The sequence below is a fragment of the Haematobia irritans genome, chromosome 1 (genome assembly GCF_050003625.1).
Source record: "Haematobia irritans isolate KBUSLIRL chromosome 1, ASM5000362v1, whole genome shotgun sequence".
Taxonomy (NCBI): domain Eukaryota; kingdom Metazoa; phylum Arthropoda; class Insecta; order Diptera; family Muscidae; genus Haematobia; species Haematobia irritans.
In genome coordinates this window covers 72,522,100-72,545,249 of record NC_134397.1, presented here as the reverse complement: position 1 = coordinate 72,545,249, position 23,150 = coordinate 72,522,100, and the positions used below count along the sequence as shown (strand labels likewise).

At 30.7% G+C, this 23,150-nt stretch overlaps 1 protein-coding gene across 2 annotated transcripts in view; it reads left to right on the top strand.

The window, feature by feature from the left end:
• The first annotated feature begins 14,386 nt into the window (after positions 1-14,386).
• The window catches only part of AdamTS-A (ADAM metallopeptidase with thrombospondin type 1 motif A), a 432,888-nt gene continuing 424,124 nt past the window's right edge, over positions 14,387-23,150 (top strand). The window contains exon 1 of one of the 2 annotated variants that reach the window (XM_075290739.1): positions 14,387-15,865. In XM_075290739.1, coding sequence (XP_075146854.1) covers positions 15,356-15,865 — 510 coding nt within the window. In that variant the 5' untranslated portion in view covers positions 14,387-15,355. The remainder of the gene's footprint in view (positions 15,866-23,150) is intronic. The other variant, XM_075290738.1, reaches the window with a different exon arrangement.

Below are 23,150 nucleotides of genomic sequence, written 5' to 3'. Positions count from 1 at the left end.
TTAAATTTTTTATAATGGTCTCTTTACAAAAAAAAAAAAATAAATAATTGAGTTTTGCGGCATAAATGAATTAAAATTTTAATTTACCCAATAAAAAATTAATTAAAGTGCCAAAGAAATCAATAAATTTTTTACTCAAAAATATTTTTTTATTTTAAATTAATGCTGTGATTGATACTAAAATTTTTGTGGTTAAAGCAATTTCAATTAAAAACAAGTATAAACAGCCGTAAGTTCGGCCAGGCCGAATCTTATGTACCCTCCACCATGGATTGCGTCGACTACGAAAGACTGTCATCCACAATCGAATTACTTGGGTTGTGGTATCTTAAATCGTTTTCTAAATTGTGAGTTAGTCCATACGTGGTATACATTAGACAAAATAAAAAGTATGTGTAGATAAGTCTACAAATAATTACGAATCGATATGGGCTATTGCACGTTACGTAGGGAGCCAGAATTGAAATATGGGGGTCGCTTATATGGGGACTATATACAATTATTCTTGAGGCTCCAAAACCAAATCTCGGGATCGGTTTATATGGGGGCTATATATGATTATGGACTGATATGGACCACTTTTGGCATGGTTGTTAAATATCATATACTATCATGTACTACGTACAAAATTTCAACCAGATCGGATGAATTTTGCTTTTCCAAAAGGCACCGGAGGTCAAATCTGGGGATCGGTTTATATGGGTGCTATATATAATTATGGGCTGATATGAACTAATTCCTGCATGGTTGTTGGATACCATATACTAACATCACGTACCAAATTTCAACCGAATCGGATGAATTTTGCTCTTCCAAGGGCTCCGGAGATCAAATCTGGGGATCGGTTTATATGGGGGCTATATATAATTATGGACCGATTTCGACCAATTTTTGCATGGCAGTTTGAGGCCATATATTAACACCACGTACCAAATTTCAACTGAATCAGATGAATTTTGGTCTTCCAAGAGGCTCCGGAGGTCAAATCTGGTGATCGGTTTATATGGGGGCTATATATAATTATGGACCGATGTGGACCAATTTTTGCATGGTTGTTAGAGACCATATACTAACACTATGTACCAAATTTCAGCCGGATCGGATGAAATTTGCTTCTCTTAGAGGCCTCGCAAGCCAAATCTGGGGATCGGTTTATATGGGGGCTATACGTAAAAGTGGACCGATATGGCCCATTTGCAATACCATCCGACCTACATCAATAACAACTACTTGTGCCAAGTTTCAAGTCGATAGCTTGTTTCGTTCGGAAGTTAGGGTGATTTCAACAGACGGACGGACGGACGGACGGACGGACATGCTCAGATCGACTCAGAATTTCACCACGACCCAGAATATATATACTTTATGGGGTCTTAGAGCAATATTTCGATGTGTTACAAGCGGAATGACAAAGTTAATATACCCCCCATCCTATGGTGGAGGGTATAAAAAATAATTGGGTCAATTTATTTCGTGATTGTATTAGAAAACAATTTTTTGCTATTCTTGTAATGGTCTCAAACGCTATGATTTAAATTAAAAAATAATTGATTTCCCCAAATCAATTAAATTTTTAATTGACTTAATTAAAAAATTTATTGAAAGTGCCGAAGAAATCAATTTTTTTTGGAGTTATGAATATTTTTAATTTCCAATTAATTCTGTGATTGATGCTATTATTTTCGTGATTGAAGCAGTTTAAATTAAGAAACTAGTTGGATAAATTTATTTCGTGATTAAATTCGAAAAAAAACTTTCTGCGCCTTTAATGGTCTCAAATTCTATGATCTAAATAAAAAACATGTTTATGATGTTTGAGAACAATTTAAATGTTTATTGCCACCAGAGATGAAAATACATGTTTCCACGACAATAAGATTCTCTAAAGAATTCTAAACATTTTTTTCTCTTTGTGTATTTGGCGTAACATAATTTGTCATTTGTCTGAAAATTTCTCAAAATCCCTCCCAAAAAAAGTGTTGCATAGAAGAATTTTCGTAGGAAAGAACAAGTCAACAAAATAATTTGTTTTACTAAAAGTATTTGAACAATATCTTTGTATATAAAAATATGCGTGTGTGTAAACATGTCAGTTTGTTTCACATTATTTTTATTTTATTTATTTATTTATTTACTTTTTTTTTGAAACAAAACAAAAGCAGCGAAAACATAATGTATAATTAAATGCTTTTTCGTGTGTCAAAATTAAATAAACATAAAAATTAAATGACGTCTAGTTTGTTTGTTCATTGGCTCGTTTAATACATTTTGCTTCAGTTCACTTCACTTGAGCTCAATTTGCATAAAATTTAAAAAACAAAAAACAGAAATGAAAAAGGGAGGTAAATGAAACTAAAGCTCCCTAGCTTTGAAAAAGGCAAAAAAAAACTATGCCAAAAATTCCACAAAAAAATACTTAGTAGACTAGCAACAAATGCTTGTTAAGAATCCCCTACTCCCACTGCCTTTGCTTGCCTAGCCAACCCCCTTACTTGCTATACGCTTCAGCGATAATGCCGAATTTTAAATAAATTTGTGTTTAATGTCAATGCCTTCGAATAGAGCACATGGTGGTATTTGGCCGTTGTTAAAAAAGTTTTTTTTTTTTTTTTTTTAACAAATTTATTTGTGTAAACATTGGCCACCACCGCCAGCCTATCTATCAATGTAAAAAATATTTTAAATAGTTAATGAAATGAAAAATAGACATAAAAATATATGGCGAATTTTTTTCTCTACTAAGATTATAACAAATTATAGTAAAACTATGAGAAAACAAAACAGAAACAAAATAATAAGGAAATGTCAAAGAAATCTTGGGAGTTTATGTTGTTTTTGTTTTTTTTTTTTTTGCCATAAAACATTAAACAATAACCTCCCAAACCAGTGTTTGTGTTGTAGATTTTTTTGCTGGCGATCTTATTAGCACTTTTTTATATTCTAAACACTTTGTGACATTTTCGCAGGTGCTTATACAATAAAATAAATGCTTAGCGCATGGACAAAAAAAATAAAAATTAAAAAAAAGCTATATAAATATTTTTAACTGACCCGCCCATTTGCAATAAATATTGACTGAGTTCCTCTAATTTGTTGCAAATTTAAGATATTTGAATATAATTAAAAAACAAAAAATAAACAAACATAATTTTGTTATAGATCAGGCCGAAACTCATATACCCTCCATCATAAAACCTTAGACCGAGTTGTAGAATTTATTTGTATAGCCCAATAACAACACTAAGGAACATGAAAGACGAGAATTACACAGAGAGAATGAATAGGATCCAGGATTGCCACTCGTGTTAAAAATAATGTACCAAAATTTTACAAAAAATTTACCAGAAATCTAGCAAATAAAAAACAACTCATTTTGAAGTTTTTGATCAAAATTTTGTGGTTAGTATGAAAATTTTTTTTCTTCGACAGAAATTTTTAATTTTTTTTATCTTAGTTATTTCAGTGACTACTTCGACAAAAGGGGAGAATTCACTCACAATGGAAATATATAGAAAATTTTGTCAAAATTTTGTTTCTATTGAAAATTTTGTCAAAATTTTATTTCAATAGAAAATTTTGTCAAAATTTTATTTCTATAGAAAATTTTGTCAAAATTTTATTTCTAACGAAAATATTGTCAAAATTTTATTCCTATAGAAAATTTTGTTACAATTTTATTCCTTTAAAATTTTTTGTCCAAATTATATTTCATTAGAACATTTTGTCAAATATTTTATAGAAAAATTTGTAAAAATTTTGTCAAAATTTTATATCTATAGAAAATTTTGTTAATACTTTATTTCTATAGAAAAGTTTGTCAAAATTTTATTTCTAATGAAAATGTTGTCAAAATTTTATTCATTTAGAAAATTTTGTCAAAATTTTATTTCTAAAGAAAATTTTGTCGAAATTTTATTTCTAAAGAAAATTTTGTCAAAATTTTATTCCTTTAGAAATGTTTGTCCAAATAATATTTCATTAGAAAATTTTGTCAAATATTTTATAGAAAATGTTGGCAAAATTTTATTTCAATAGAAAATTTTGTCAAAATTTTATTTCTATAGTAAATTTTTTCAACATTTTATTTCTATAGAAAAATTTGTCAAAATTATATTTCTAAGGAAAATGTTGTCAAAATTTTATTCCTTTAGAAAATTATGTAAAAATTTTATTTCTATAGAAAATTTTGTCAAAATTTTATTTCTATAGAAAATTTTGTCAAATATTTTATATAAAATTTTGTAAAAATTTTGTTTCTATTGAAAATTTTGTCAACATTTTATTTCTATAGAAAATTTTATCAACATTTTATTTCTATAGAAAATTTTGTCAAAATTGTATTTCCATACAAAATTTTGTCAAAATTTTATTTCTAAAGAAAATGTTGTCAAAATTTTATTTCCATAGAAAATTTTGTCGAAATTTTATTTCTAAACAAAATTTTGTCGAAATTTTATTTCTAAAGAACATTTTGTCAAAATTTTATTCCTTTAGAAATGTTTGTCCAAATTATATTTCATTAGAAAATTTTGTCAAATATTTTATAGAAAATTTTGCCAAAATTTTATTTCAATAAAAAATTTTGTCAAAATTTTATTTCTATAGAAAATTTTGTCAACATTTTATTTCTATAGAAAAATTTTTCAAAATTATATTTCTAAGGGAAATGTTGTCAAAATTTTATTCCTTTAGAAAATTATGTACAAATTTTATTTCTATAGAAAATTTTGTCAAAATTTTATTTCTATAGAAAATTTTGTCCAAACTTTATTTCTGTAGAAAATTTTGTCAAAATTTTATTTCAATAGAAAATTTTGTCAAATATTTTATATAAAATTTTGTAAAAATTTTGTTTCTATTGAAAATTTTGTCAACATTTTATTTCTATAGAAAATTTTATCAACATTTTATTTCTATAGAAAATTTTGTCAAAATTGTATTTCCATACAAAATTTTGTCAAAATTATATTTCTAAAGAAAATGTTGTCAAAATTTTATTTCCCTAGAAAATTTTGTCGAAATTTTATTTCTAAAGAAAATTTTGTCGAAATTTTATTTCTAAAGAAAATTTTGTCAAAATTTTATTCCTTTAGAAATGTTTGTCCAAATTATATTTCATTAGAAAATTTTGTCACATATTTTATAGAAAATTTTGCCAAAATTTTATTTCAATAAAAAATTTTGTCAAAATTTTATTTCTATAGAAAATTTTGTCAACATTTTATTTCTATAGAAAAATTTTTCAAAATTATATTTCTAAGGAAAATGTTGTCAAAATTTTATTCCTTTAGAAAATTATGTAAAAATTTTATTTCTATAGAAAATTTTGTCAAAATTTTATTTCTATAGAAAATTTTGTCAAAATTTTATTTCTATAGAAAATTTTGTCAAATATTTTATATAAAATTTTGTAAAAATTTTGTTTCTATTGAAAATTTTGTCAACATTTTATTTCTATAGAAAATGTTATCAACATTTTATTTCTATAGAAAATTTTGTCAAAATTGTATTTCCATACAAAATTTTGTCAAAATTTTATTTCTAAAGAAAATGTTGTCAAAATTTTATTTCCCTAGAAAATTTTGTCGAAATTTTATTTCTAAAGAAAATTTTGTCGAAATTTTATTTCTAAAGAAAATTTTGTCAAAATTTTATTCCTTTAAAAAATTTTGTCCAAATTATATTTAGAAAAGTTTGTTCTTATTGGAGAGGAATGTTATGCAAAATCTTCATAAACATCAAGAATTCAATCAATTTACCAAAATGGCAGAAATCTACCATTTTTAGTAGAATTCTATCAACTGTGGCAACCGTGATAGGATGACCCAAAAACATGTTTCAAGAGCATAATGTTCTTTTTAGACGGGCAACATGGAACATTTTCGTCCACCAAGCATTTATGAAAATATTTTCCACTGCCATTGGTAAGAGAAATTCTCTTACCAAAAATCAAATTTATTAAAACGGGAAGTTTCACCACCACTGGTGACAGAAAATTCACACATTATTCACCAATCAAAAGGTGCTGGAGTACAAAAAAATTTCACTGATAATTTTTCAAAACTCGATTTTTTTAAGAATTTCCGATTAGCTTAGGTATATTGGAAGCCTGTTATTCCCGGTTTATTTAGGCTTACTGTAGTTCCCATATTGATTTTAAATATTTTCATTTCGATTTGTTTTTACTACAATTTATTACAATATTTATTCGAGCTTATTAGACAGGAAGATTAAGGGAATTGTCATTATTAAGCTACTGAAAACAAAATGCCAGATATCCATCTCGCAAACCTGACTATACATATCTGTTTCAGTGTTGGCCACTACACATTTCCATAGTCTTTAGCGAGATCTGGCCGGGTGAGATGATTTAATTTGGTTCTTTTATGTTAATTTATTATGAAATTTATGTTACATACGAGAATTATTCTTCCCAAATTTATAATTTATTTATTTTTTTGCTTTTAATAAATTACAATTCAATTTGTAATAAAGTTTAAACAAAATTTCCTCCAGAAATAAAATTTTGACAAAATTCTCTATAGAAATAAAATGTTGACAAAATTTTCTATAAGAAAAAAATTTGTAAAATATACTTTAGAATTTAAAACTTTGACGAAATTTTCTACAGAATTAAAATTTTGACAAAATTTTCTATAGAAATAAGATTCCCAGCAAAAACTAGGTAACCACATCTCATTACAATTGGCATTACCAGGAGTAATGCTGTCATTACACGTTGCATTACATTGCGGTGAGTTATAATGACTTACTTGTAATGACAAAAATAAATATAATGCCTAATAATTTTCGAATAGTTTTAGGCAGTTGGCTTAATGAAATAGAATTTAAAGGATTGAATACTTCTTAGTACGAATGAACTGAAATATTTTTCTATGCTAAGTGTTATTCGTATGAATGATAAGCTTTCTATAATAAAGGAAGTCAGAGTTATCATTTTATAAGAAATTTTACTAAATTTGGTTTTAGTTTTTGTTCGGTTTTTGTTCATTTTTACGAATGCTTTGTTATCAGTGGATAAAATTTTCCTGTTCAGTAGTAAATTCGTATACCCTGCGAAGAAAACAGTATTAGTAAAATGCCATAAATTTTTTGTGATTCAATCACGAAATTAATTGATACAATTAATTTGTAATTGAAATGTCTTCAATCACAGAAATGTTATTAATTGATACTATTATTTTTGTGATTGATTTTTATTTCAATTAAAAAATTTGTTGAATAAATTAAATTTTTAATTGAATATTTTTTAAAACTCAAATAAAATTTTAATTGGAAAAATTTTCGTGAAATTTTTTTGTGGGTAGTTAATGAACTATTCCTAACTGCTTTCAGGATAGGATTTTTTTTACTGAAGCAAGTAAATTTTATTATTTCACACAATAACACTAGTTTACAAAAAAATAAAAAATTCATGTACACTTAATGAAAGGCAAATTTTCTTATGTATTTTGATCTGCTGAATTCGAAAAAAAATCAAATTTTTTTTTTATGGAACGACATTTTTCGGTCGTTTTTCTTCTAGTTGATCTTATTACTTACGTTAGAGTATCATCTATACGATCATGAACTTCTCTTCCAGACGTTTTTTCAATGGTTTATACTTTTCTGGCGGAAAAGGTCCTTTGTAAATTTTTTGAAAATTTGGCTTTTCGCATCGAAAATTTTTAAACCACTTAACTTATCACAGATACAATTGTACCCGATTATTCGTCATTTTAATACCTTTCATTTAAGTACCAACAACGATATAATCGGACATTTTTAACTCGAGATATAATTTGTTTAGAGAGAAAAGAGCGAAAAAATAAAAATAACAGGATATCTCAAAAACTACTCCATAGAAAATTTTTAAACATTTTTTTTTCGAATTCAGCAGATCAAAATACATAAAAAAGGTCGGCTCTCATCAAGTGTACATTTTCAGTGTGAACTAGTGTAATTTAACTTAATGCAAATAAAATGGCTAATCTAAATGGATGAATATTTTTTCCTTTAGTTTCGAAGACACTTTTTTCTGGGTGTAGTGCTCCTATTACACCATTACTCGCCATATTTTGATCCATTGTAATCGCAATAGAAATCAATATTTTCGTGATTTGGTTGCCTGAGACAATAAGTGGCTATTTTACAAGCTTTGGTGTATCTACGAATAAGTGATTACATATTATGTTATTATATGCTTTAAAAGCACTACTTATTTCATGGCCGAAAGTATGCCTGGAGAGAAGTACTTTCCTCCTAGGACATGCGTATGTAAATGTAATCCGGAGCGATGCCAATTAATAAGTGGTTATTATTTTTTAAAACGGCTTACCTACAAGATTACCGGGTAATGAGAGTTTTTGCTGGGTTGTGATAAAATTTTCTATAGAAATAAAATTTTGACAAAATTCTCTATAGAAATAAAATGTTGACATAAATTTCTATAAGAAAAAAATTTTGCGAAATATACTTTAAAATTTAAAACTTTGTCAAAATTTTCTATAAAATTAAAATTGTGACAAAATTTTCTGTAGAAATAAAATTGTTACAAAATTTTCTATAGAAATAAAATTTTGACAAAATTTTCTATAGAAATAAAACTTTGATAAAATTTTCTATAGAATTAAAATTTTGACAAAATTTTCTGTAGAAATAAAATTGTGACAAAATTTTCAATAGAAATTAAAATGTTGACAAAATTTTCTATAGAAATAACATTTTGACAAAATTGTCTACAGAAATAAAATTGTGACAAAATCTTCTATAGAAATAAAATTTTGACAAAATTTTCGATAGAAATCAAATTTTGCGAAATATACTTTAGAATTTAAAACTTTGACAAAATTTTCTATAGAATTAAAATTTTGACAAAATTTTCTGTAGAAATAAAATTGTGACAAAATTTTATATAGAACTAAAATTTTGACAAAATTTTCTACAGAATTAAATTTTGACAAAATTTTCTATAGAAATAACATTTTGACAAAATTTTCTATAGAAACCAAATTTTGACAAAATTTTCTATAAGAAAAAAAATTTACGAAATATACTTTAGAATTTAAAACTTTGATAAAATTTTCTATAGAATTAAAATTTTGACAAAATCTTCTGGAGAAATAAAATTGTGACAAAATTTTCAATAGAAATTAAAATGTTGAAAAAAAAACAGAAATAACATTTTGACAAAATTTTCTATAGAAAAAAATTTTGCGAAATATACTTTAGAATTTAAAACTTTGACAAAATTTTCTATAAGAAAAAAATTTTGACAAAATTTTCTGTAGAAATAAAATTGTGATAAAATTTTCTATAGAAATAAAATTTTGACAAAATTTTCTATAGAAATAAGATTTTGACATAATCTTCTATAGCAATAAAATTTTGACAAAATTTTCTATAGAAATAAAACTTTGATAAAATTTTCTATAGAATTAAAATTTTGACAAAATTTTCTGTAGCAATAAAATTGTGACAAAATTTTCTATAGAAACAAAATTTTGACAAAATTGACTAAAGAAATAAACTTTTCTAGAGAAATAAAGTTTTAACAAAATTTCCTCCAGAAATACAATTTTGACCAAATTTTCTATAGAAATAAAAAGTTGACAAAATTTTCTATAGAAAAAAAAAATTTGACACAATCTTCTATAGAAATACAATTTTGACAAAATTATCTATAGAAATAAAATGTTGACAAAATTTTCTATAAGAAAAAAAATTTGCGAAATATACTTTAGAATTTAAAACTTTGACGAAATTTTCTATAGAAATAAAATGTTGATAAAATTTTCTAGGGAAATAAAATTTTGCCAAAATTTTCTATAGAAATAAAACTTTGACAAAATTCACTAAAGAAATAAAATTTTTCCAAAATTTTCTACAAAAATAAAGTTTTAATAAAATTTCCTCCAGAAATAAAATTTTGACAAAGTTATCTATAGAAATAAAATGTTGACATAATTTTCTATAGAAATAAAATTTTGACAAAATTTTCTATAGAAATAAAATTTTGACAAAATTTTCTATAGAATTAAAATTTTGACAAAATTATCTGTAGAAATAAAATTTTGTCAAAATTTTTTATAGAAATAAAATTTTGACAAAATTTTCTATAGAAAAGAAATTTTATATAAAAACAAAATTTTGCGAAAGTTTTCTATAGAAATAAAATTTGACCAAAATTTTCTATACAAAGTTTTAACAAAATTTCCTCCAGAAATAAATATTTGACAAAATTCTCTATAGAAATAAAATGTTGACAAAATTCTCTACAGAAATAAAATTTTGACAAAATATTCTACAAAATTTTGCGAAAGTTTTCTATAGGTATAAGATTTTACCAAAATTTTCTATAGAAATAAAGTTTTAGCAAAATTGCCTCCAGAAATAAAATTTTGACAAAATTCTCTATAGAAATAAAGTAAAAGTTTTACAAAATTTTCTATAGAATTTAAAACTTTGACAAAATTTTCTATCGAATTAAAATTTTGACAAAATTTTCTGTAGAAATGAAATTATGACAAAATTTTCTATAGAAAAAAATTTTCTATAATAACAAAATTGTGACTAAATTTTCTATAAAATCAATATTTCAAAACCTCCCTTTTGTAGAAGTAGTAACTTTCTCTTTTTACATTTCATTGTATACACTCAAATTAATTGTCGCTATTAGGAGTGATTAAAAAATAAACTTCTAAAATAAAATAATAAAATATTTCTTTTGGAGAAACTTTTTTTTTCCATAATAACCAGAAAAATGTTATCAAACAATACAAACTAAGATTTTTTTATGTGGTGGTTTTATTGGTAAAATTTTCTACTAATTTTGGTAGATTATTTTTGGTTGCCACTTAACCGTGTTTGTAATCCCTTGAATATGATAACTACCTTGATAATAGCCATATTAAATCGATGGAAAACTATATTCTTCAAATATGAGAGAAAGAGAGAGAGAGAACTCCTTTACTATATCCCATAAACAATGTATCGATCCTACACCACCACCACTAAATTTCAGGTGTTAATATCGGATATTCAGCTCTGGACTTTATTTCCTTCTCACCTACTATTCTTGTTGTTTTTAATTTTCCTACTTAGGTACCGAAGAAGATTAATTGTTCCGTTCCAATAGCCATTGCATGCCCACAAATAATTGGTCTCCAAAAATGAGTTGTTAATTAGAAGAAGAAAAAAATTGCTTTATTATTTTCAAACAACAGATCCAAATCCATAATTGCCCCTATATTAATAGAGCTATGGCGACATTTTATGAATGCTAATAAAACGGAGTGGGTGGGGAGGGGGTGAAATGTGACATGAGGATTGTTTTTTTTTTTATTTTTCTCACTGTGTACTGATTTGCCTATTCAATGAATTTCATCCATTCATTGGCCAAAACTCTTTGACACATGCCGGCACCAAATGTGATGTGGAGTACAACAGCCTAAAGCAAGCTGACCTTAACCGAATGTCTATGGTGGAGTGGTGTGGTTAAGTTCGATTTGGTTGTTGTTGAAATTAGCCACGCTTTGACAAAGAAAAAACAACAGAAACTGAAAACACAAACATTTTTTGCGACAAACCAATTTGACCAGGCAGCAGACCTCACTTATAGTGATCGGTAGAGTAGATCACAATGGGTGCCGTGTGAGTGAAAATTGTAAAGACAGGCAAACAACAGGTCATACTAAAAAATGTTTACTTGATTCCAGTGTTTGACCTAAGATGCCCAGATTTAGCCTCCGGAGTACGGTTGCCATAGTTGGTAGAATTCTACCAAAAATGGTCGATTTTTTATTGTTTGGTAGAATGGTAGAATTGTTGATGTTTTGGAAGATTTTGCACTAAATTCCTCCCCAACTAAGAGGTACTTCACAAATTCCCTATAGAAATAAAATTTTGAAAAATTACAGAAAAATTATAGAAAAATTAAAGAAATCTAAATTTTCTATAACATAGAAATAGAATTTTGACAAAATTTTGACATATCTTTTTATACCCTCCACCATAGGATGGGGGGTATATTAACTTTGTCATTCCGTTTGTAACACATCGAAATATTGCTCTAAGACCCCATAAAGTATATATATTCTGGGTCGTGGTGAAATTCTGAGTCGATCTGAGCATGTCCGTCCGTCCGTCTGTTGAAATCACGCTAACTTCCGAACGAAACAAGCTATCGACTTGAAACTTGGCACAAGTAGTTGCTATTGATGTAGGTCGGATGGTATTGCAAATGGGCCATATCGGTCCACTTTTACGTATAGCCCCCATATAAACGGACCCCCAAATTTGACTTGCAGACCCTCTAAGAGAAGCAAATTTCATCCGATCCGGCTGAAATTTGGTACATGGTGTTAGTATATGGTCTCTAACAACCATGCAAAAATTGGTCCACATCGGTCTATAATTATATATAGCCCCCTAATAAACCGATCCCCCGATTTGGCTTGCGGAGCCTCTAAGAGGAGCAAATTTCATCCGATCCGGCTGAAATTTGGTACATGTTGTTAGTATATGGTCTCTAATAACCATGCAAAAATTGGTCCACACCGGCCCAGATTAAATATATACCCCCATATAAACCGATCCCCCGATTTGGCTTTCGGAGCCTCTAAGAGAAGCAAATTTCATCCGATCCGGCTGAAATTTGGTACATTATGTTAGTATATGGTTTTTAACAACCATGCAAAAAATGGTGCACATCGGTCCATAATTATATATAGCCCTCATATAAACCGATCCCCAGATTTGGCTTGCGGACCCTCTAAGAGAAGAAAATTTCATTCGATCCGGCTGAAATTTGGTACATAATGTTAGTATATGGTCTTTAACAACCATGCAAAAAGTGGTCCGCATCGGTCCATAATTATATATAGCCCTCATATAAACCGATCCCCAGATTTGTCTTGCGGAGCCTCTAAGAGAAGCAAATTTCATCCGATCCGGCTGAAATTTGGTACATGGTGTTAGTATATGGCCTCAAATACCCATGCAAAAATTGGTCGAAATCGGTCCATAATTATATATGGGCCCATATAAACCGATCCCCAGATTTGACCTCCGGAGCCCCTTGGAAGAGCAAAATTCATCCGATTCGGTTGAAATTTGGTACGTGATGTTAGTATATGGTATCCAACAACCATGCATGAATTGGTTCATATCAGTCCATAATTACATATAGTCCCATATAGACCGATCCCCAGATTTGACCTCCGGTGCCTTTTGGAGAAGCAATCTTCATCCGATCTGATTGAAATTTGGTACGCGGTTTTACTATATGATATTTAAAAACCGATCCCAAGATTTGGTTTTGGAACCTCTTGGATGACCAAATTTCATCCGAGTCAGTTGGAATTTGGTACATTGTGCTAGCATATGGCCGTTAACCATGCCTAACTAGGTCCATATCGGTCTATAGTTATATATAGCCCTCATATAAATCGATCCCCAATCACACAAAAATTGGTCCATATAAAGTTCATAATTGTATATAGCCCCCATATAAGCGTCACCCATATTTCAATTCTGGCTCCCTACGTACCGTGCAAAAGTCCATATCGATTCGTAATTATTTGTAGACTTACATACATTTTTGTCTAATATATACCACGTGTGGACTAACTAACAATTTAGAAAACGATTTAAGATACCACAACCCAAGTAATTCGATTGTGGAAGACAGTCTTTCGTAGAAGTTTCTACGCAATCCATGGTGGAGGGTACATAAGATTCGGCCTGGCCGAACTTACGGCCGTTTATACTTGTTTTATATAAAAATTTATTTCATACAATTAAATTTTTAATTAAACTAAAAACACAAAGTCATTTAAGAAAGTAATTGAAAATAGTTACTTTTTTAATTACAAAAAAAAAAAATAATTGAATTTTAGTTTAAAGTTTTAATTGGGAATAAAAAAATATATGATTAAAAAATTGATTTGATTTGATTGATTATCAAATCAATTTTTTAATCATATATTTTTTATTCCCAATTAAAACTTTAAACTAACATCAAGAAATAAATCGAAACTAAGTTAGAAATTCGATTTTAGTGTCGTTTTCGAATGCCATCTATAGCGAGCATCGGTAGTCAAAGGATTAAAGGATTAAGTTTTTTGTTTTCATTTCCACCAGAAATTTTATATATATTCTCAAGAAATCCGTTATAACAAGATTTTTTTCAAAAGAAATTTTTATAAGTGATCCATGGTGAAGGGTATTAAAGTTGCGGTCTGCCAGAACTTATGGCCGTATTTTTTTCTTCATTATTAGAAATTTTTCCGTGAAATTCACATTGTCTTTTAACATTCCATTTTAACACCCCCACGTATTTCGAAAACTTGTTTGTATCTTGATTCAAATTCACCCACTGTCCCCACGATAGATCGATATCATCGATCAACTTAATCGATTCATACTCAAATCAAATGAAACGAACTCGATCAAAATGCTGCAAAATGTCACCAAATCAAAAAAAAAAAAAATAATCAATGATATCAACAAAAAAAAAAAAAATTGACAAAAATTGAATTGATTGCAACAAATATAACAGGACAGAATTGGACGACAATCATCAATCATGAGCCGTTTTAGGGAGTTGGTTAATAAACGGAAACTGAAAAAAAAACACTGTCTTGCCTTTTTGATTTGATACGAAAATGTAAAGTGTATTGAAATGTATTTCTTGGTGAAAACAAAAAATAATCCTCCTTCTAATCTCTAGAAATTTAGATAAAAAAACAAAATGCGAAAAAATTACTAAAATCAATAATAACATAAAAATAAATGAGTTAAGCTGCAGTTTTGTAAGAAATTAACATAAAAAAACAACAACAACGGCCAAGCTTAAAGTGATTGCAAAAAATATAGAGAAAATTGCTAATGTCAATAAAAGCAAAAACCCACAAACCAAACGGAAATAATAATTACCTACAACAACAACAACAACACCATAGGCGATTCCAGCTACCGGTAACCATTATTACCAAGACCAGCAGTTAACAAGCAGTTAACCAACCACCTAACCAAAAACTTAAGCAAATTCGAGTTTTGTTTTTGTTTTGTCAAAGTCGAAACCATAAGCGAATCAATGCCCTCCATTAACAGGCCACAGCAACGACGACGAAGACGAGAGTGAGGTAACGGGTCTAGAATATTAAACATCCGTGCAAATTGAACGAGGGGGCAAAATAAGGAATTCTTTGGCAAACTCTGCAAATATTTTTGCGAGAAAACGAGAAAAAAACGTTGTGGAGTTGCCAAGGCCTTAAAAGACTCCCCCTGCTTAACAACATTGACGACAAAGTGATCAGAACACACACACCCACACCCAACGCACACTTTCACCATGGTAGCTGAGGCCCAAAGTTTATTGGCCCCCTTAAATAGCCACCACACCCATACCCGAGCACCTTCTTCCACCTCCACAGCGGATATGGTGGAATCTTCACCTTGCTGTTGCCATGGGTTCGATGATAATCAACCATCGACCAGTGCCACTGCAACTTTACGCTCAACTACAACCGATTCATGGTCATCGTATTCATGTAACCTAAGCCAGCAGCGTAATTGTTGCCCCTCCTGTGATCATCATCTAAATGTCTATAGTGAGAGTGTTGTAGCTGAATCTTTTAGTTTTCTACCTGCCGCTGCTGCTGCTGAAGGCTCCATAGGCGACATCAGTAATATCCCTAGCCGAAATAGCCGATCAACACTAGGTAATGGCCTTGCCAGCACAAATGGCTATACATCAGAGGATGAGGATAGTGTCTTGCGGTATTCCTTCAAAGGCATACCGCCTGAATTGTATTCGGCCAAAAAGGAATTCATCTACCGTAGACCCTTGGTTGAGAAACAGGTATGTATGAGCAATCCTAGCAAGATTAGCGTTTTAGCCAACTCCTATTTGATTTAGATGAATAATCCGGGGAGAACAATGAGCCAGCCTTTTTTGGCTTGCTAAATAATTTTCAGGGAAGTGACCCCGCCAGTTCTTGCCACTATCTGTCTTTACTTTTGGCGTTTCCTTTTTTTTTTGCTGTGTAGGCTTTTGCATGGCATGAAAATGACTATGAAATACAAGAACCGGCTTAAAATTACCAATAAAATATTTAGTTGGAAATTTATTGATTTTTAAATTTAATTTGATTTGTTTTCGATTTCGTTTAAAATTTCACATGAGCAAGACCCACATATAACCGCACAAAAAATATGCATACACACAATGGGTATGTGGAGAGTGGCTGGTAAGCTATAAAATGGTATAAGTCAATATTTGGAAAATTTGTTCCTTAACCTAATCACCAACCAAAAAAAACTTATTTTAGCCTCTCTAGGAGTATGTGAATAATAGCACTCCCCATTTTAGAATGTAATTATAAACCAGAGCTCGACTGAATAATCGGTTTCGGTATTCGATAATCGGCTTTAGGCGCATTGAAGCCAATTTACCGAAACCGGAAAATTTTATTTCTATAAACAATTTTGTCAAAATTGTATATCTATAGAAAATTGATGTACCTCTTATTTGGATAGGTATGTTTTGCAAAATCTACCAAAACATCAAGAATTATACCAATCTTGCCACCAACTGTGGCAACCGTGATCCAAATACCCATTCATACTATATAAAGTATATATATTCTTGATCGGAGAGAAATTCTAAAACGATCTATATCAATTTCCGACTGTATATTATATTCATTCTTCATCATGGAGAAATGTATAAACTGATCAATTATTGCGACATTACAGCCTTCGAAAGATCGCGACCCCAAGAAGATGCTGCCGTAGCTTTTGATAGTAGAATTCTATCAAAAATGGTCGATTTTTAAATTTTTGGTAGATTGGTAGAATTCTTGATGATTTGGTAGATTTTGCAAATATATATCTTTCCAACTAAGAGGTACATTAATTTTCTATAGAAATAAAATTTTGAGAAAATTTTCTAAAGTTCAATATCATTAAAAATTTTAAATTTTTAAACTTCGCTCAAACTATCAAAATGCAGTAGAAGTAGTTACTTTCACTTGTTGGTGCATTCTAAGAACGTTAAAACATTTAAAATTTGATAAACTTACAATTCAAGGAATATTTATACACCAAAAAAATTGTCGCTAAAAGGATTATAATAGACAATATTGGAAATATTTAAGTAAAGTGCTAAAAAAATATTATTTCGAAGAAAAAGAACATTTCTTTCATACTAACCACAAAAATTTGATCAAACATTTCAAAATAAAATTTTTTAAATTTGGAAGATTTTTAGTGCAATTTTCTTCAAATTTTGGTAGATTAGTTTTGCCACGAGTGGCAACCGAGCCCTGTGTTCCTTAACTTGAAAACGGCCATCAACAGCCGTATATCTCTCAATGAGATGGCAGATGAGCAATACAATATTCACCTAATATGGGTGCCTCGGCACAGGAACATACCAGGGAAGTGCGAAGCGGATGAGTTAGCAAGGCTACGAACTACCAAGCTTATACTGCGTGAGAAGGCTGTTATGATGGCGAATGTCCGATGGTAGAATTGCAAGGGTTGCAACGACATGTTGCCCTGGTGTTAGACTACTTTTTTCCTCATTGTATTTTCCCTCAAATTAAAGTGTCATTCCAAAGTTATTGTTAATTCATAATGTTGTGAGGGATACAGGATCCAAAATCTATGACAATGTCCTTCATATTTGGCGATAACGGGTCGCTGCCTGATAGACGAGTTTGCAAAAACTATTGGCGCGAAGTATAATGACTAGTGCATAAGTAGTGCATAATACGGAAGAAAATGAATCAACTAATCACCTCTTGTGTAAATGTCCTGCATTTTATGTAAGGCGTAAACGAATTTTAGGAGCATGGTGTTTGCTCGAAACTGGGTTTGAAGCCACGACCTTGTGTATGCAAGACGGGCATGCTAACCATTGCACCACTGTGGCTCCCTGAATAGTCTAAGTGAGCCTGACAATAAATAGGGCTGCCACTTTAACCTAACCTAACCTATAAATAATTGCTCAAAAATTTCTATAAAATCGGGAAACCATCCAAATATAAAACAAGTAAGGAAGGTCTAAAATCGGGCGGGGCCGACTATATTATATCCTGCACCACTTAGTAGATCTAAATTTTCGATACCATATCACATTCGTCAAACGTGTTGAGGGCTATATATAAAGGTTTGTCCCAAATACATACATTTAAATATCACTCGACAGAATTTGATAGACTTCTACAAAATCATAGACTCAAAATTTATGTCGGCTAATGCACTAGGGTGGAACACAATGTTAGTAAAAAATTATACCCTGTACCACAGTAGTGGTGAAGGGTATAAATATGGGAAACATTTAAATCTGAAGCAATTTTAAGGAAACTCCATAAAAGTTTATTTATGGTTTATCGCTCGATATATATGTATAGAAGTTTAGAAAATTAGAGTCATTTTTACAACTTTTCGACCAAGCAGTGGCGATTTAACAAGGAAAATGTTGGTATTTATTTTTGTCGAAACCAGAAAAACATATATATGAGAGCTATCTCTAAATCTGAACCGATGTCAACCAAATTTGGCACGCATATCTACAATGCTAATTCTACTCCCTGTGCAAAATTTCAACTAAATTGGAGTTAAAAATTGGCCTCTGTGGTCATATGAGTGTAAATCGGGCGAAAGCTATATATGGGAGATATATCCAAATCTGAACCGATTTCAACCAAATTTGGCACGCATACACTGGTAGAAAAAGTTTCGTTATATTAATGAAATGTGTCATTAAAATTGAGCCAATGAAACAAATTCATTGATATTTATAACGAAATTTTTCGTTATTATAACGAATTTTCTGTTAGTCAACGAAACGTTTCGTACTATTAACGAACATTTTCATTGTCTTAATGAAAATGTTTCGTTATATCAATGAACAATTTTCGATGGCTCAATTTTAATGATATTTTCTTTGTGTGTAGTTACAATGCTACTCTACTCCCTATGCAAAATTTCAACTAAATCGGAGCAAAAAATTGGCCTCTGTGGGCAATTGAGTGTAAATCGGGCGAAAGCTATATATGGGAGCTATATCTAAATCTAAACCGATTTGGCTGATATTTTGCAAGTTTTTCGAGACTCATAAAATATTCGGATGTACGGAATTTGAGGAAGATCGATTGACGTGTAAGCCAATTATGACCAGATCGGTGAAAAATATATATGGCAGCTATATCTAAATCTGAAAATCAATAGGGATCCTCTTTGAGACGAAACAGGACCCTATACCAAATTTTAGGACAATCGGACTAAAACTGCGAGCTGTACTTTGCACACAAAAATACATCAACAGACAGACGGACAGACAGACAGACATACAGACGGACATCGATAAATCGACTCAGAATTTAATTCTAAACCGATCCGTATACTAAAAGGTTTGTCTATGATTACTCCTTCTTGGCGTTACATACAAATGCACAAACTTATTATACCCTGTACCACAGTAGTGGTGAAGGGTATAAAAATCAGTAACCCCATATTAGTCAAGTTCCTCCCACGTGCTCTGTAAATTTGAAGTAAATTAAAATAGCTTATTTTTTTGTTGTGCTTTAATAAAACGATTATAAAGGGGAGATCCCTCTCCCCTGCAACGTATCGAAAGATAAAGTTAAAGCAAATCAGAGAACTTAAGCCAAATTTTTGAATAGTAGGACAAGAGGGAGATCCCCTTCCCTGTACAGATATCCAACAATTTGATACTCCGTACAAATTTCCTTACACCACACGTTTTCTATAAATTCAAAGTAACTTTGAAAGAAGGTGAGGTCCCCTATCAAATATCGAAAAATAGACACGAATATACGGCCGTAAGTTCGGCTAGGCCGAATCTTACGTACCCCTCACCATGGATTGCGTAGAAGCTTCTACTAAAGAATTACTTGGGTTGTGGTAATACTTGCCGACGGCAAGGTATCTTAAAACTTCTTAACATCGTCTTCTAAATTGTATGTTAGTCCATACGTGTTATATAGTAAACAAAAAGATATGTATAGGTAACTGATATGGACCAATTTTTTTGTGATCGGGGATCGGTTATCTGAGGGCTATATATAACTATATAGGCCAAGTTTGGCATGATTGTTAGAGGCCATATACTAGCACAATGTACACATTTCAACCGAATCGGATGAAGTTTGCTCCTCCAAGAGGCATCGGAGGTCAAATATGGGGATCGGTTTATATGGGGCCTATATATAATTATGGACCGATATATACTAATTTTTGCATGGCTCTTAGTGTCCATATACTTGCACAAAATATAAAATTTCAACTGAATCGAATGAAATTTGCTCCTCCAAGAGGCTCCAAAACCATATCTGGGGATCGATTTATATGGGGGCTATATATAATAATGGACCGATATGGAGCAATTTTGGCATGGTTGTTAAAGACCACATACTAACACCACGTACAAAGTTTCAAACGGATCGGATGAATTTTGCTCCTCCAAGAGGCTCCGCAAGCCAAATCTGGCGGTCGTTTATATGGGGGCTATACGTAAAAGTGGTCCGATATGGCCCATTTGCAATAACATCCGACCTACATCAATAACAACTAATTGTGCCAAGTTTCAAGTCGATAACTTGTTTCGTTCGGAAGTTAGCGTGACTTCAACAGACGGACATGCTTAGATCGACACAGAATTTCACCACGACCCAGAATATATATACTTTATGGGGTCTTAGATCAATATTTCGATGTGTTACAAACGGAATGACAAAGTTTATATACCCCCATCCTATGGTGGGGGTATAAAAACGTGATCTTTGTCAAGAAGCCACTCCCAAATTTCCTTGAAAATTTCAAGCAAATCGGAGAATTTAAATCCCATCTTTAAAAGTCCCAGGCAAGATATCAAAACATGATGTGCCATATTTTCAACACATGATCATCCTCTGGGTTCTCTGAAAATTTCAAGTAAATGCGTTTCAGAGCTTACCCGGAACAAACAAACATAATTGGGATGTTATGTGTAGATAGATATTGTTAATACTATATGTTACAAACGGATTCGTTCTATGACGGATAGTAAAAGATCAAATATCTACATGTTCGGAATTCAGAGCTGACACTCAAAATATTTTACTTCGTTAGATACTATTACCTGCACTAGAGTTAAAAACAAGTTTCTTGTTTTTCAATATCAACCAGCGTTTTCATAATCAACCAGCTGTCATCTAAAATTAAAAATAGGATTAAAATGCCAAATGAGTTATCTCAAGTGATATTCCAATATTTACCAACATAGTTCCGAATGGTTATTTCCTTATTTGCAACAACAAGTAGAAGATAATGAAGAGTATGTCTTGTTGCCATGTGGTATCGCATCTTCAAATAACCTTGTAAGGAACCCACTCATCCATCATTGTTGAACGATAACGATAAGAGCGTGGGCTAAATATTCTACAGAAATGAATAAAATATCCATGAAATTCTGCATAATAAAATGCCAGTTAGAGAGGATCATATCTCATTTTTACTCTCAATGGGATGATATTTGGCTTCCACTTCAGTTTCTTTCCTTTTGCAATTGTGATGTTTGGCAAAACCAAGAAAAAAAAATAATATACATAAGTTTTCTGGGTTTTTTATTGGATTTTATTTTATTTGATATTATTTGTTTGCATTCAAAATATTGTTGTTGTCGTTGTTTCAGCTTTCTGGTTGTTGTCGTCGTCGTCTATTGCAGAGAAATTCAATTCTGGCATTTCTGCTGATCACTAAACATTTTTGGGGTTTGTTTTTGGCAGTGTTGCAAATTTCAATAAAGTTGGAAGAAATCTACCTTAAGGTGGAGGGAGATAAAGGTTACGAAAATTTAAACTAATTTAATATTTTTTATTAACTTCAGGGTTCAATGGAAATTGTCGTTCACTTTTGGGATATATGTAGATAATATTTCAACAAAAAATTGGAAGTTCTTGTTAAGAAATTACTTTTAATGTGCATAAAAAAATGGACGTAATTTTCACTCCACGAAAAGTTCTTTTAGCTTATATATAACAATCCTTCAGAAATCTGAAATACTGAACTAGGGTAACTTCTAAAGAATTATTTTCATTGCTTTTTCGGATGCCTTTTTTTGCTTGTCCATCATGTCCATCTCTTCTTAGTCTACGTCCAGACTCCCGCTTTCGTTTATCGCATCGCCAGGTCCATCCATTGTGCGAAGAACGTCCCAGCAAAAAAGTGTCGCCAAGAAAGTAGTGGATATGTCCTTTTCGGATCTGGAAGTGGTGCAAATTTGGCGCAGAAGCGATGAACTTAACGTGGGCTCGTCAAGGGACGAATGTCCACCATTTCAAAGGCCGTTGCACTGAATTTGCATCACTTCTTAAGGTTTGATTCGAATTCAGTGTTTTGGATGTGAATTTAAAAATTTAGTGATATTTTGACAAATAAATAATTTTTATATTTGTTAAATATTTTATAATTGTTAATGCACTTGTCTGAAACGTTTGACCTCAAATATTTTCAAAAATTATTGGGAGGATATTTTTGCTTTTAAAGTTGTGCCTTTGAAAATTTATTTGCTGGTGTTTTCTGCATGTCTACTTACAAACTCCCAGTGCCTCTCATTCAGTAACATTTTGTTACCTATATATCGGGGGGAGATACGATCGATCTCACTCTCCACTTCCCTGCGTCGTTCTTTCCGTCGGCTACATTTGAAAAAGGTGTATTCTGCATCATCAACAATTTCTTCTTATATATGCACTTATTCGTACTGCATTTCCCCATAAGGTTCAAATATTTACGAAAATTTCTGCGGCCGGATAGCATCTGGGTTATGTAGTAGTTCATTTCACCGTGTTTTCTGTCTCGTCATACTCGGATATCTGTTATAAGCCGATGTGTCCACCTGCCTCTTATTACGTTTCTCCAACGTTCTTGCCATTTCTCTATTGTTTCTTGCTGGATGTCTTCTGTCGGGGATTGCGCGCCCTGTTGGTGGGCAAGAAAAACCTTTCTCGGATACATGTCCAAACTTAGATACTTTTGAAAGTATCTGTGACCAGAGATCATCTGAGTCATGTAATACTTCACCTCTCCATATCTTCTCGTTCGCCATAATTGTATGTCAGGTATAAGTCGGTGTG